This window comes from Ascidiella aspersa, chromosome 7, assembly GCF_963924565.1.
Source record: "Ascidiella aspersa chromosome 7, kaAscAspe10.2, whole genome shotgun sequence".
In the NCBI taxonomy this organism is placed as follows: Eukaryota; Metazoa; Chordata; class Ascidiacea; order Phlebobranchia; family Ascidiidae; genus Ascidiella; species Ascidiella aspersa.
In genome coordinates this window covers 23346922-23361948 of record NC_139453.1, presented here as the reverse complement: position 1 = coordinate 23361948, position 15027 = coordinate 23346922, and the positions used below count along the sequence as shown (strand labels likewise).

The 15027-nt window shown below is 35.3% G+C and overlaps 1 protein-coding gene across 1 annotated transcript; it reads right to left on the bottom strand.

Annotated features, from left to right (window-relative positions):
- Nucleotides 1-353: 353 nt before the first annotated feature.
- Nucleotides 354-12130, bottom strand: LOC146138410 (calcium-activated chloride channel regulator 1-like). Its single transcript, XM_083394591.1, has 20 exons — nt 11972-12130; nt 11403-11540; nt 10578-10728; nt 10180-10294; nt 9929-10109; nt 8741-8992; nt 8113-8334; nt 7402-7512; nt 7121-7300; nt 6109-6255; nt 5671-5773; nt 5086-5165; nt 4905-5010; nt 4118-4226; nt 3449-3591; nt 3067-3253; nt 2509-2656; nt 1775-1949; nt 1052-1153; nt 354-445 (listed from the first exon to the last, which is right to left on the bottom strand). The coding sequence occupies exons 1-20, from the start codon at nt 12128-12130 to the stop codon at nt 354-356; spliced, it is 2901 nt and encodes a 966-aa protein (XP_083250717.1).
- Nucleotides 12131-15027: the final 2897 nt, after the last annotated feature.

Genomic DNA, 15027 nt, shown 5'->3' with positions numbered 1-15027 from the left:
GATACATTAAGACGAAGTTATATTAAATTTAAAAATTAGCTCAACGAAGTTGGAGAATATACTAAACAATTAAATACTTAGTCCAGTCACTGTTCTATATATCTTTTTGAAGGAAAGTATTTTAATTGTTGTGACTATAGTGTAACTGTATACTGTATTCTCAATATGACAAGATCATAAAATTACTTCAAATTTTGATAGGCACCAATCATAATAAATGGGCAATACAACTTAGTTAACCATTCACCAATTGTTGTATTGATTTAATTATTGGTAATTAAAATGCACCAAAACTAAAACATTATTACAATTTAAATGAAAAACGCTTAACAAGAACGACGGCTACATCTCAATCAGCATCCAGGTACGTTGTGCGGCCAATCACAATACAATCCAGTTGGATTGAAAGCCATTCCATCAGGACAGGATTTCTTGTAAAGTATTCCTAAAATTAGAAGAATACTATGATAAAAGACTAGTCAAGAGTAGTTAAGTCAAAGGCGTTGCCTTAAGGGATGTCCTATATTATGATATCGTGTGATAATACCAGTATACTCGAACGATAATAAGGTGCTATCGGTGATACTAATTAATATTGGAATTTCACCGATACTTCGGAATCTATGACTGAGCAAGTTTACTTTAAAAATAATTTTATCAAAAGTTGTAAGTTTGCAACTAATGTTAACTAAACTCTTTAAGGATAGCGCAATCTGTATTTTCTTGCCTTTAAGCTTCGTAAAAATATCATTGCCTATGGGATCGGATCGCAAAACTTTGGTTTAAAATATCCGCTATCGGTATCGGAATATATCGGAATAAATGTCAAGAATCGCTTATCACATACCTTCGGATGCCGAAATCCGATAGTTTGGTGGTCTAATCCGGCCACAGACGACGTCATCATTACAATTTGTGTCTTAAATTAGGTGTCGAACCGGTACCAATAGCACTCTACCGATAATACTACTAGGCTACAACTCGCTTTGGTTATCGCCTAATATTCGATAAAATAGGACAACCCTAGGGTGCAAAAAGACGTTCAGCTTACCTCCGTTGCACTGATAATAAAGTTGGCAGTCAGACGTATTTGGAAATGGCAAAGAACTTATGGGATATCCGTTGTCATTGTAGCAGGTTGGTGTGCTGGATGCTGCAACAGTGTAATAGAAAAGTATAACTTGTATATTTACACCAATAGGCTAAAAACCAACTCATGTTTTTTTTTTAAATGACAGATTTGGCACCAGACTTTAAAATCCTAAACCTATTGCCTTCACAAAAGCTCATCGAAATTAATTGACTGAACGATTTTTATGCAAGTGTTTCAAGGCTAGCAACATAGCTGGCGTTCTAAATGAATAAACTACTAGAAAAATGTGATCGGGTATTGTTTTGTTATTTGATTAGGCTTTGCGCACAAACAAAACGCAGCAAGCAAACGCGCATATAGTTGTTCCTACAAAAATTTAGAATCCTAGTTTGCCTTATATCATAATTATATAGAAAAGGCAACCAATAATTTTATAGCCTTGTATATACTGCCGTAGATTCGGTAAGCTGTTCTGTGATACCGGTCATTATAATAACTCGTAATTATTTGACGTTTCTTCCTTACTTTGTAAGTAGTATACTCTATTAAACGCGATTATTTTAATTTTATTTATTAGTTTTGAGTCGCCGAGCGTCATGGAATAGGCGAACAACTATTAGCTACACTTAACTTGGTGCCCCAAAAACGATTCTTAAAAGTGTCCTTCCTTATCTAATTTACCTGCGGTTGTAGGTTTGGCGACCGGATTCGCTGAAGCCGCCGTGCTTTCTATGACGTCATCCTCGAAATCGTCGTTGCATTTTGGCACACCCGAAGGATGAACGCAAACCGCCAGATTGGCGTCGAACACGGCTCCGGGTGCACAATTAATGGTTTTCAACTCCCCGTTCGTACACTGCACAAATTTTATTCTCAAATTGTTGTTTGAGTTTTGTTTTTGTAAAGTATTAAACTTGGACAAAAGACTATTTCACTTAATGGTGAGATACCGTTTGAAGATGTATAAGCGATTTGTCCACTTCTTTCAGTGGAAAGTGTTATTTTTGACAGACGGGAAATTTTGATAAGAATCAGAAAAGCATTTGTATATAATATGTTTGGTCTATATTGAGCAACTTTTGTTATGATCTGTATTAGACAACCATAAGATTAATTTAAATCAAATTTAGCTGAAAAACTATAAGAATTCTATATTATAATTAAGTTAATTCTTAGGGTTTAATGTGAATAACTTTTAACCCTAAAGCGTCAAAGAAACGGCAATAATGTGTTATTTAAACAAAATAACAAAATAAAAATGCCTACATGACACTTAGAGCGTAAGATCCGCGAGCTGTTATTATTTACAAAAGCATTGTCTTTACTTTTATACAATTACCTGATTAATTTTCCAAATTAATATAATTAAATCAGTATTGCGCTGTAACCTGGTAAAATCGGAAGCAGTCCCCAACTTTTTCGAAAGGCTTCGTACTCTCAGGATTCCCAGCATCGTCCATGCACGAAATTGCCGGTGGTCTCAGGAAAGCGTTCAACACCGCTACGTTGGAAACCTTTCCCTTGTTGCCAAAATCGTCAATTGCTTGGATCGCAAAACCAACCCTGAAATATTAGTTTCGGACAATATTTGAACAAGAGCAAGAAATTGTAATTTTTAAAAACACAAAAACTGAAATAATCCAAACTTTTTCATGAAGGGCCTGATAACCATAAGGCCTGACCATCGCGGACCGGATAACTGTAAAGATTTACGATCGCGGACAAGCTACAAATTTTTTTTCAAACTTAATTGTCGTTAAACAAAGGAAATTTAAATCACAAGGAAATATACAATCGCCTATATTAGCAGTATACAAAAATGCACATAAATTTTTTATTCGATTTCAGCACAATATAATCACATGTCATAATGTTGGCGTATCCTTCATTCATCAAACTAAGTGGTCTTCGCGATACACATTCTAGACCTATACGCTTTGTGCTGTTGCAATGTCTCGCAAAAATACACTTACATGACCATGTCGTTTTCCTGGGGAATATCGTCAAGTTTGACGACCACCGTTTCTTGACTGTAAGCATTGGTAGGCTGGCCTAGATCGCCTTCTACGACCATAGGGTCCGTAATCGATTTGGCGCTTTCGAAATCATCAAGAAGGTCGCTGGTTGAGCCGTACTTATATCTCAAATCGTAAAGAGACGCTAAAAATAAACAGCTTATTAAGCAAAAGTTTTAGAAGATTTACTGTTTGTAATGCGAGCTAATGGATAGTTTAGTTAATGTTGGTAAACGTTTCAGCCTACTTTTGCAATCCTGTATACTTCTGTTCTATTATTGCCTACGTTACTAATAAATATTTACAATCATAGTTTTGTTTAAAAAGATAATCTAAAGACCTTTTCCGATGGTTGCATCGTCACCAGGAGCAGTGAAGGTAAGTCTTAGACCCTGGTTAACGTCCAGCATGTTGATTTGCTGCGCTTTCAAGTCAATGATTCGACATGGTGGAATAAGATCGTTTGAATGACTGCTCTTCGAACTGCATGTGTACAAATGGTACAAAAAGAAAACTGTATGTTTTACGGGTATGACAATATTTTTTTTCCCTTGTTGTCCCAACGTTTTGTTCAAAATCCCAAATAGTTAACTAGATGACTATAATACGTAATAAGAATATCAAATCTTATACAGATGTATATGTCATTTTGAACGTTTCGAATTACACTTTATTCATTTCAAACATCAAAGAGTTATTCGAATCATGCAAAACAACATCTACTTGTCTATGGTTTTTGGTATTCGTATTACCGGTACGTCTCACTACAATCTGCAACCATTATTCTCCAAAGAGTATAATAGCATATGATCTAACACAAAAATATTTTTCTTTCTATCCTTGGAGAGTTAAACAAAACACATGAAAAGGATTCTACACAACGGCGAGGTTTGATGGACCAAACCATTACAAACATCTTAAATACGGTCTGCATTATGGATGGTAAAAAACATATTTAAATCTCAAGTTCGATACAGCTGTAATATGATTTGTTGACCTTGTCACTTACCCAGCGTGACTGAATGCTCCAGGTGAAGCAACCCTCGTAAAAGCCCCAACTTCTTCAGCAGTTGCCGGAGGAGAGGTTTTAGGAATGTTTGTGTTCAGGACAACCGTACCTTGATAAAATATTATGTTATTATCAATATGTCTGCTAATGGTAAAAACGTAAAATTAATTGAAAACGTTCAAGATATGCTACCTACACATTGGTACAGGATTTTATATTCATTCCGTTGTAGTAAACAAGACACCTTAAAGTGACTTAAATCCTAGTCAAGTAATTTGTTAAAAAACTTAAGTCAAAATCTTTTTGAATAAATAACAGGTAAAGTCCAGTCAAGTCGTAATTAGACGAAGTCAATTTCTAGTCAAGTTATAAAAACTAAACATTAAACAATTAAAAGTATTAAACCGATCCGATTATGTGACTAAAACAACAAAAAACGCAAACATATAGCAGATAAATAACACAATTGTGCTCAATATAAACGTGTTGCCACAAAACTCGAGTCAAGTCAAGTGATTTATAAACAGTGACTTAGGCGCACGTCGTTGAATTAAGTCATTGCATTACTGATTCATCTTACGGCAAACTACAACCTACAGTCACTGTGCTCCAATGTCTTATTTCGTTTTAGGAGAGTGGGCTGCGGCCATTACTATTTGTAATATAAAATACTATAAAGGTGCTATCATTTTTCTTTTTAACCAAAGCATTGGCGTAGCTATAAGAAAACATTAGTTTAGTACAACATTACGTATAATACTATAAACATAATGGTTTAATATTTTACCGTCATTCTTCACATATCCGTAGTTAATTGCTGCTGATGAACCAGGCCTGCCTTTTGATGAAATCGAAATTTCTTCAGACAATTTACCGTGACCAACAACCTCTATCTAATAAACAAAACAATCAGTATGGCGTTTAAATCCTATCTGGAAGTTTGCATTTACTTTTTCTGTGCAACTGACCTGGACCGAAAATCTTCCAGATTTCGAAAAGTCGCTGAAATATCGGTTGTACACGCCGTCGGACTTTCGTGTGTCAGGAACTGTACATAATGTTACATTTGCTCTTTAAGCTAAATCGAACCGGATACCTCTTAATTTATTTTAAAATATGCGTTTGTGAACAAGTTTGTGAGGCAGATTTAACAAATTAGTCTATGTAAAATTATTAAATTTTGCTGCGTTTCAAAACATTTGTAAGCAAATGCAAGCACAATAATCAGATATAAGATGTCCGATACTTCACATTTTCTTCCGATACCGATAACCGGTATTTTGGAAAAAAAGTGTCGCGATCAATTTGATACCAATTATGTCAGTACTATGACAAAACAAGCAAAATAGATGAAATTTCGAAAATTGAGTTACCATTTATGATTAATTGAAAATCGGTGCGTTTTTTCGCAAATCTTGACTAGATTATTTCGGTTTCGGCTTGGCACTGATATTACCCTAGTATCGGATAATTACCGATACGATATAACTGGGCATCGCAAATCGGCTCCGAGCCAAAATTATAGGACATCCACAATAATGTATATGAATTACCAGCTCCGTCATCCTTGAGGTTGAATCTGGTTATCCTTCCATCTGGATGTCTTACGTTAGCGATAACCTCTACACCGAGAAGAGGTTGATATCCCTTTGATACCTTGAAAATGCGGTCGTTTATATTTCAGGACGGTTTTAGGTTATGTAATCCGAGAAAAAATAGGTTAAAAAACTACAATGGGTAAATCAAAGCTAACAGGATGATGTCACATTAGGTTTGGATGATTTTGTGATATTAGGGAATCACGCTACATTTAAGTTTATTTTTTTGATATAAACTTGCAAAAAAATAGCGTACGTGTCTAATGTTACATTGCAATAAGTTGAGTTATAATATGCCGGAGCGCTAAGAAAAACTCCTAAGTTTTAAAAGATAGTGCTTTTCGAAACAAAAACTGATCGGAAACATATCTACACCTTTGCATAGATAACGACCGGATCTTCGCTCGTTTCGTCGGCGACGTAAAAACCCGTCTCAACATCAACTGGAGGGACTTCTCCTTGAGAGGCCTTTGACGTCACAACAACGGTCACTTGCTGCGCATGTGCACCAGCAGAAATGACAAACGTCCAGACTCCAGGCTAAAAAAATAATTTGAAATAGGTTATGGTAAACCACAGTTAAACGGTTACCTTATTTTACGATGCAAGTGCAAGTAGGAAATGTAGTCGTTTGCAACATTATAAGTTACAAAAAGTTTGTATTAAACCATAACCTACTTTTTACAGTAATATAACTCGGTAATTCATTATTAAATAAGTCCTAAGTTTACTTTTACATGTTTAAATAATATTGATTTTCTTGAAGCCTTTATGAACTGCCACTTATTGTGTATTGGGAAAATGTTTTAAAAGACATTTATATTCAAAAAAGTGAAATGATATATTTATTTAATGCTTTAAGACTAGTGGCTATTAGCATAATTAAAGCAAATAATTAAAGTTGCTAAATAAGGCCCACCGCAGCGGCTCCAGAAATCCTAAAAGTAACGGTTCGAATATCGACATTAACAACGGCGTCTTCATTTGTATACAGAACACCATTGGGATCGCTTAACGAGATTTCAGGAGCAAGCCAATAGTTCGACCAGGTAAAAGAAAACGTTGTTTCGTTTCCCAGGGACGAGTCCATAATGGCTTGGCCTTCTGAGGATCCGCGATAATTTACGTAATATGTTCGAGTGAGAATCTGACAGAAAAAAGCAACACAAATCGTGGAAGAATTAACTTAATAATAACAAGTGCATAAGTATAAATTTTATCGTATTTTGGTTTTGTTTGCATAGACAGTAATTAGAAAGAAAAAATCATAAAAATACAGAAAACAATAACATTATATAAACTAGTTTTTATCCACCAACTGTTCATTTTAATTATCAAACACAGAGATTACAAAAGTTGCATTACTCGAACACGTTAAAAAACTTTGAATTTTACAAGATTTTACCTGATGAGACTTCTGAAATACGTCACCGTTGTTTGATTGCGCCAGTGAACTAAACGCTCCCATTACCGAAGCAAGGTCTGAGGCGTTCACAAAGTGCATGGACCCTCTGGTCAACGTTGTCAGTGTTTCCAAATAACGATTCGACGTGTTGCCATAAAACACGGTGTTTACAATAATATCCTACACGAAAAGAGATATTTTAACTCTATAACTTTAAGTCCAGCTTTGTGTATTATCTACTGAAATAATTATTCCAAAGAAGCATCAATTTGTTGTCTTACTTTTTCGAAAATTAAATCATCAATTTCTTTGACGTACGGCCCAGCATTTTCGTCGCCATCCGTAAATATGATGATCTCATTCGTCCCTTTACTTTCGTTGTTTTCTAACACCTGAAATGGGAAGGCATGTCATTAGATGGACCTCTTCAACAACCGATAATCATAATGCAATAAAATAAATTGTGTATCATTTATGTGTTGAAAGTTTGAAACAACATTCATTTCGGTCTACACGTTTTTCCTTCTTTGACAATAGAAACATGTGGCGCATGCAGCACATTAACTATAGAATGATTTTCGCAACTCTTTAATGCAAACCTTAAATTATTAAAAGTGCCTTTTGATTTTAATAAATATAAAATTCAATATATTTACCATCCTATTAATGATTTCACTAGGTTTACCTGTCCCGTTGCTAATTTAACATTTTAGAAATAAAAAGATCATATCAAAAATGTACTTTTTATCTCACTTTTACAGTCTATAGTTTTTTTTATTTTGTCGGTTATGGTTGGACTTACAGCCAGAACCATCGTTTGAAATTGCTGTCTAAAGGTTACAGTATAGCCCACCTTGGGTGTACTAAATTACACTAAAAGTTTGTGGCGTAAAAGAGATTCGTCGAAATAGGTCAAAATTTGCATTAAAAATAAAGGAGTTATATTGTCGATACTTTTAAGTTTCGTTTTCCTAAATGTCTTGTAAAGTAACCTGAAGTGCCTGATTTAAGCCGCATCCAATACAAGTTCGGCTTCTTGTGCCATCGGGCAAGTTACGGCTCATCTTTTCCCTATCCACGACGTTGTCCAGTTGACTAAGTTCGCTAAGCGTCCTCGATTCGGCGTCAAACTCCACTATGCCCACCTTGCTTCCTCTGGGCACGTACTCTCTGATGAACGCGTTTGCGGCTGCTTTCATGTAGCTGAAGTGTTGCTAAGTACATTAAATAATTGATAAATCAACCATGTTTGCACAAAGTTCTTACTGGCCATCATTTTAAGTACATATTAAATTAGAAAGTCTTCATTTCGCAAAGTTAGGAATAAATTTCAAGCAAACTTGGAAAATTGTTCTTCCTGCAAAATTTTATTCTACCGACGTTTTGATAACCTATTCAGGCAATCCTTTTCATAACAATATATTTTGCCGGAAAACAATTTTACAAACAATGCCTGACAATAACAGCATATTTAAATTTCAAGCTAGTTCCACATTCTTATTACTTGAATTTTGGTATGTCAAAGAACAATGTATAAAATGTTTTGTAGTCGAAAGCGTCAAGGTAAACTAAGTAGTTGCATGAACAAAATTAACCGTATGCGACGTTGACTAAACCCACTTTTTCATTCATGCTGCCAGAAACGTCCATGACGAGTGCAACCTTGTAAGGTCTCTGCTGTACGAGACTAAAGGTGGGAGTCACGTCGAATACCGTGTTGTTTGGTTGATTTCTACCGTCCGCAAAGTCCGTGGATGACATGATGACATCCCATTCGCTCCTCTGATCACACAGGAGGTTATGCTCACTAGGGGCATCTTTGTTGTGGAGGTTCTTCGGATCCGAGGTGTCGTCGTGATCAAATGTAAAGAGCTTTGCAATAAACGATGGAAGTTTAAATATGTGATTAGTTTTTTTTTTTAACTTTACTACGTTTTTATTTAGAACTCGATGTTAACAGACTTTAGAATTAAATCCTTAATTTTCAAACTTGTTTTAAACTTTGTTTATCATAATGACCATCACTATGCTTAAGCCTCTGCCCGCTAGTAACATATTCGTATATGGTGTAGCAAAAGTAAAACCTATTGCGAATAGTGCTTGTACTGGGTAGAGAAAGGGTGCATTTACAGTAATTTGCGCATAATTGTTTAAACGTGAACCACCTGACGTTGGAACTATACAATTTAAAGAAATAAAGTTAAACCATTTTTGTACAAGCAAACAAATCGATCGTAAAAAAATACGAAGTTAGTTACGCCTTTAGTTAGGCTAGGTCAGTGTTTCTCAACCTTTTTCTCAACCGACCCAAATATTAAGTGTAAGTATGACGACTAAGGTTTGGCGACCCAATAGTTTTTTCCTGTAAGCGAACTAAAAATAGCTTCATGTAAGCGAACAAAAACTAGGAATTAGCATAAACAATTTCGAATTTTATTAACTATACATTGTTTGTATTGCTTTCTTAATTGTCTTAATAAGTAGTGTAAACATGTGAATTACTGAGTCAGCGAACCAACCAAATCAAACAACGACCCAGTTTTGGGTCGCGACCCATATGTTGAGAAGCACTGGGCTTGGTACAGTTGGTTAGTTTAAGCTCCGTTCACTAAACAAGTTATGACGTATCGTGCAATGTAATATATTAATAAACATACATCCGCCCAAACAAAAAATCTGAATCAGCCCCCAACAGTTAGTCACTAGTACAATAATATTTCTAACAAGCTACAAGTTCCAAGTATTATTTCCTTTATTACTCGTTATACTTAATTCTATAAAAAAAAGATATACGTAGCCATAGATTACCTGATTGTGGTATTGGTAGGACATAATGGACGAATGAATATCTTCATGTTGTTCTTCGAAGGGAATAAAAATGCAATCTTCCTCAGGTAACCAACCATTTTCCTCCTTGTACTGACAGGTGTATGTTTTTCCATTTTCAAAATCGATCAAAATATTTTCACCTAATAGTGAGGACGGGCTCCTAAGTGTAATGTACAGATTTGAAAAACGTTAGTATCACATAACGTTCTTAAATTTATCCTAGCACGCACCTTGTTGCTTGTATTACACCATTTCTGTCGTAATAAAATCGTGGATAATCAGAAGTCGACGTGGCATCGAAAACACCCCAGCGCAAGTGTGCCCACTCGTGTACAAATGTCTTATCTGTAAATTTCAATTTAACATTTATATTCAATAGTAAATGTCGTGGAAAACATTACATTTAATATAATTAACCGTTATTAAAAAAACTAAAATTGTTTTTCGTTGAACATTTCATTTATACGGCACGTTGGTTATTTTCAAAAGCATAATGACCAAACACGTTACACAAAATGCTAAAAATGTCTGCAAAAGGCAATTGGCTAAACTTCAGCATACTGCCTTCAAATAACAATAGACTTCTAGCTTATTAAGTACTGAGCTGCGGGTAAAACTAATCTCTTGCCTTTCGGTCCGAACGTATCTTCAAGTGCAGGATCCAGCACATAATTTGGCGTAAGGTGAATGTTTTTGCCTGGTTCGCCACATTGTCCGATTTGCTCCGTGTAAGGCATATCCCCGTGGACAAGATTTTCGTGTGCGATTAAAACATCGGCCTGTTGAAACAATACATAAGCACCTTCGATTCACTTTCCCAATGGTTTATACTCGCAACTGTAATGAATAAATACAGTAGTAATAAACTAACTGGAAAGCGTTTAAATCAAACTTGAGGATTCAATGGCAACACAGAATGTTGCCAAATATTGTTGTAAATATTACGATTGGGTATCAGGATAGAAACACAAAGTGTTTAAAATTTTAATATTATTTAAAAATATCAAAACTTATAATTGTACCTATATATGTCTGTGAAGCGTTGGAGTAAAATTATGCTTGGTTTAGATACCTTACTTACGAATTAAAGAACACGAAAGGTGCCATACTTACAGAAGAAAGCAGATTTCATAAACATTTAGTTATTTTGATGAATGAATTTGACCGTTAAGCTATGTGCTGATTAAACATTAGCCGTTATTTTCTATTTTTCGTTAACAGGGCCACTGTACTTTAGTGCATTACACTCGTAAAAATTCGTCTTTGGGTAATAATGTTTAATAGTTTAACATTTATTTTGAGGTAATCAGTTTCGGCCTTTGAAAACAGTTAGCGTTCACCGAACCTTAGCAAATCGCCAATTGTAGTTTTGTTACAACTTAAGCTTTAGATCAATTTTAGATAGCTGCTCACTACACAAGAGGTAACTTATCCAAATTCAAACGCAATGCACCTTATCGTAGGTCTGTTTCCGTGCTACTTCGTACCGGTTGTCGTTCCAGGTTTCTGGTACAACGATGACGATGTTACCGAAATACGCCCTGTGCCCAGTCGCCTCCCATAGTGCTTCAGAAGACGTTGAAAGAAGGTTCTGTCAACACACTTCGACGGTAAAAGCATTTTTTATTATTTTGACATGAGACGTCCAGATGCAGCCCATAGGGATTCAGACCCGCGGAATACTATCTATAATGACAAAAAATGCGGTTGCAATGTTGTCGGATACTATTCTAGCTAAATTAAAAAAAAATCAAACTAAAAGGACAATTCTGTAAAGCTCTTAACAGATTTTGATAAATATTCTATTAAATATTTTTTTCAGTTTACAGCAATTAAATAAATTAAGTTCGACATAAAAGTTTATATCCGCCCGCGTTCCTCAATCCTTACAGTTATCTGATCCTATACGTAAAAAAATTTTGTGACCTCTTTTTTAGACCATTGAAGCAAACGTATTCGACAAACGTATGAGAATATCATCAGAAAAGTTTCTGGCATTTATAAAACAATCAGTACACAAACCTGCAGTTCGTTTATTAACGACAAATCCTCCTCGACAGCTGGGTTGATGGCTACAACAAGTCCTTCATATCTATTGTTTTCCAGGTGGACTTCAGCCGATACTATTGAAACGCAGACTAAGATGAGCAGCGCTAAAGCTGCTAAGCAATTTTTTAACATGACGATAAAGATTTAGATCTATTAAATACAAACACTATTACCAATCATATAGCAGATTGAACAAGTATCGTCTACCCACCAACTTTTTCATGAGCCATTAATATGATATGGGCATATTCCTTCCTATCTGCAGCGGCTGTTATAGATGCCTCTTCTTAAGGTTCTTGTTTACTGCATTCGATGCGACGAAACTTACCAGCTCTCTCAGGGCGCCTTTTTCACTGCGCTAACCAAACAAACCAGTGGCGGACACTTATCCCCATTTGCTCTAGCCTTTATTGGTGAATTTTCCAAGAGATATGCCTTGTAGGCCTACATAATATGAAATCCTAAGACTGTTTATAAAGACAGATAAAAAACATAAAATCATTTCTTAAAAGTGTACAAAAACATATATTTCGCCTTATAATTAGGCATCGTCAGTTTCTGTACAAAAATCAAAAATCTATAAAAATGCCAATAATAGTAGCCTACTTACAAGCACATATTATGTGGTGTAAATTCTGTGGATGTTAATGAACATGTGCGTTGTGTGCTAACTCATGACGTCAACTTAAAAATTTTTGGTTCACAATCGCGTGATATTTAAGGCTATTTAGAATTTGAAATCTAATATAAGGGGTTAAAACAGGTAACCCCTAAAAAAAAAGTTTGTTTTCTATTATAGAACTATTTATAGCTGTAATATTTAAACCTCTAACAACTCTGTATTGCATGAAAAAAATTTCAACAAATCATTTAAGTAAAGCAAAATTCTTCACATGACTAACTCAAAATGACGCAATACAAATCTTAGACAATAATTTTCGCAGTAATCCAATTTTAAATTTTATAAAAATCCTTGTGTAAGATCAGACCTGGGCAACATATGGCCCGCGGTTAAAAAATAATTGCTCACCCCTGTGTTATGATAGGCCTACATATTTTTTGATTCACTTTTTTTGATTCATACTGACTTATAGTTACGATGTGACGAACTTTATTCTAACCAATAAAATTGGAACATTGATATACATTCATTCGTAAAACAATTATCATCAACTAGCTAAATAAACAAAAGGTCAAATCTTGTGATGCCCATAGTTTGTCCCAAATTTTCCACAAACATACGTTTTACGTGTGCTAAGTGAGAGCTTTGTTAATCGCTCATAAGGGTATAGATTCAAAGCGATCAAACTAATATTTTCCATATCAAACATTGGCTTAATAATAAAAGCAATCTTATTAGCAACAAATCTAGTTTTAATCCTAAACCATACGAATGCGATGTCAAAAATTGCAGAAATATAAGAACGACTTAAAAATGAGTGTGTTCTGTGCCTTTCTTCCGATATTACCAGTATCATTAAATATGGCTGACAGGTGCTATGTTGTCCACAGCCGTTGGCGCCCTGCCTGGGGGTTTCTTTAATTTTTATCGGCGCAAACACCCATAAGTGTTGTGTTTTCCAGTAACAAGGGTGCATCCATTCTCACGTATAAACGTCCACCCTTGAAACGGCCCTGAAATAGTTATTTTTAGTTGCATTTACCCATGCTGGGTGTACATTGCCCCATACCTACTCCTTCACTAGGCAACTGAGGTGACATTACCGCAAGATGTCCAGTTTCTCACGTTTTAGGGGATAATTCCAAGAACATCGTTATCTATTCTGTCACGCAAGCATGACCTCGGCAGGTGGCGAGTGTGGACTTTATACTAATTGTTATAAAGTTTGCAATTGAAAAAAGCCGTTTAGGGAATGTTAAGTTAAGTGTGTATTGTTCCATAAACTGTAACAACAAAACAGTAACGTTTCAAGACAAAAAGTATTTGTTGTTGATTTCAAGTAACTCGAAAAGCAAAATAATGAATCAACACACTTGTTCATTTTCGTTCTCCTTTAATCAATGTCTATAATCATTTTTGCATTAAGACGAACCTAAAGCTCGAAGATTAACTTGTTTTAAGTGTTATTATAATTTTAGGATACATCAATTCATTAAAAATGCGTTTCTTTTTTCAATGGCGGAGGCGTATATACTATAGGTTTGGTAATTCGGCTCAGGAATCTGCAGAAAACAAAACTCGTACAAACAACTAAACAATTGCAACTACCAGGGTTTTAACCGGAGATCTCACTCCCTGGGGGACCAAGGCAAATTGGTATTTCATTTACTCGGCATTTAAAGTCAACCTTGTGATTTTCAAAAAAATTTTAGAGACTTCCATTTGTAATCTTGAGGCGTATTCTCTGAAACGTGATCAGTGGGACACAAAATGTTAAGATCCAATGAAACGGGGCTACCACTTATTAAAGGTTGCTCGTTTCTCAGTTGCACAACATCTGTTATTTTCTTTACGAATTTGATATAAACTTTAAACTACATGCATATTTTGCATGATCACAGCAAAACAAAGAATAACGTATAAAAAAAAGCGGTATCCGTGTTATCTTAATGGCTGCAAATAGGAGAAGGTACCTAGCATTTCTCAACTACAATAGAATGACGATTTTTGACAGAAACGAAGAATAAATCTGAGGGCTTGTCTTGTGTTGTTGAAATTATACGTTGCCGGCTCATATTAAGAGAAAATGCTCGCATGTCACCTTATTACGTGTTAAATCTAATTATTGTTGTGTTGTGCCTGCAAACTCCCCTTCACTACATATTTTGGGGAAACAGTTTATGCAACGCGTTTTACCGGTGTATAGCAAGAACAAATCCAAAGAAAAATTAAACGATTAGCGGTCGCTATCATCAAGCTGATTACAAGCATTTGTATGGCTTCCCACGGCAAATAGCTCGTTGGCGCAACGAAGCTCTGTTTACCTAGCTTCAGTATATAGTTGCAAAGTGGTGCTGCGATAACTTTATCAGGGGACAGTTAGCAAAGAAAATTTCCCTAGCAAAGT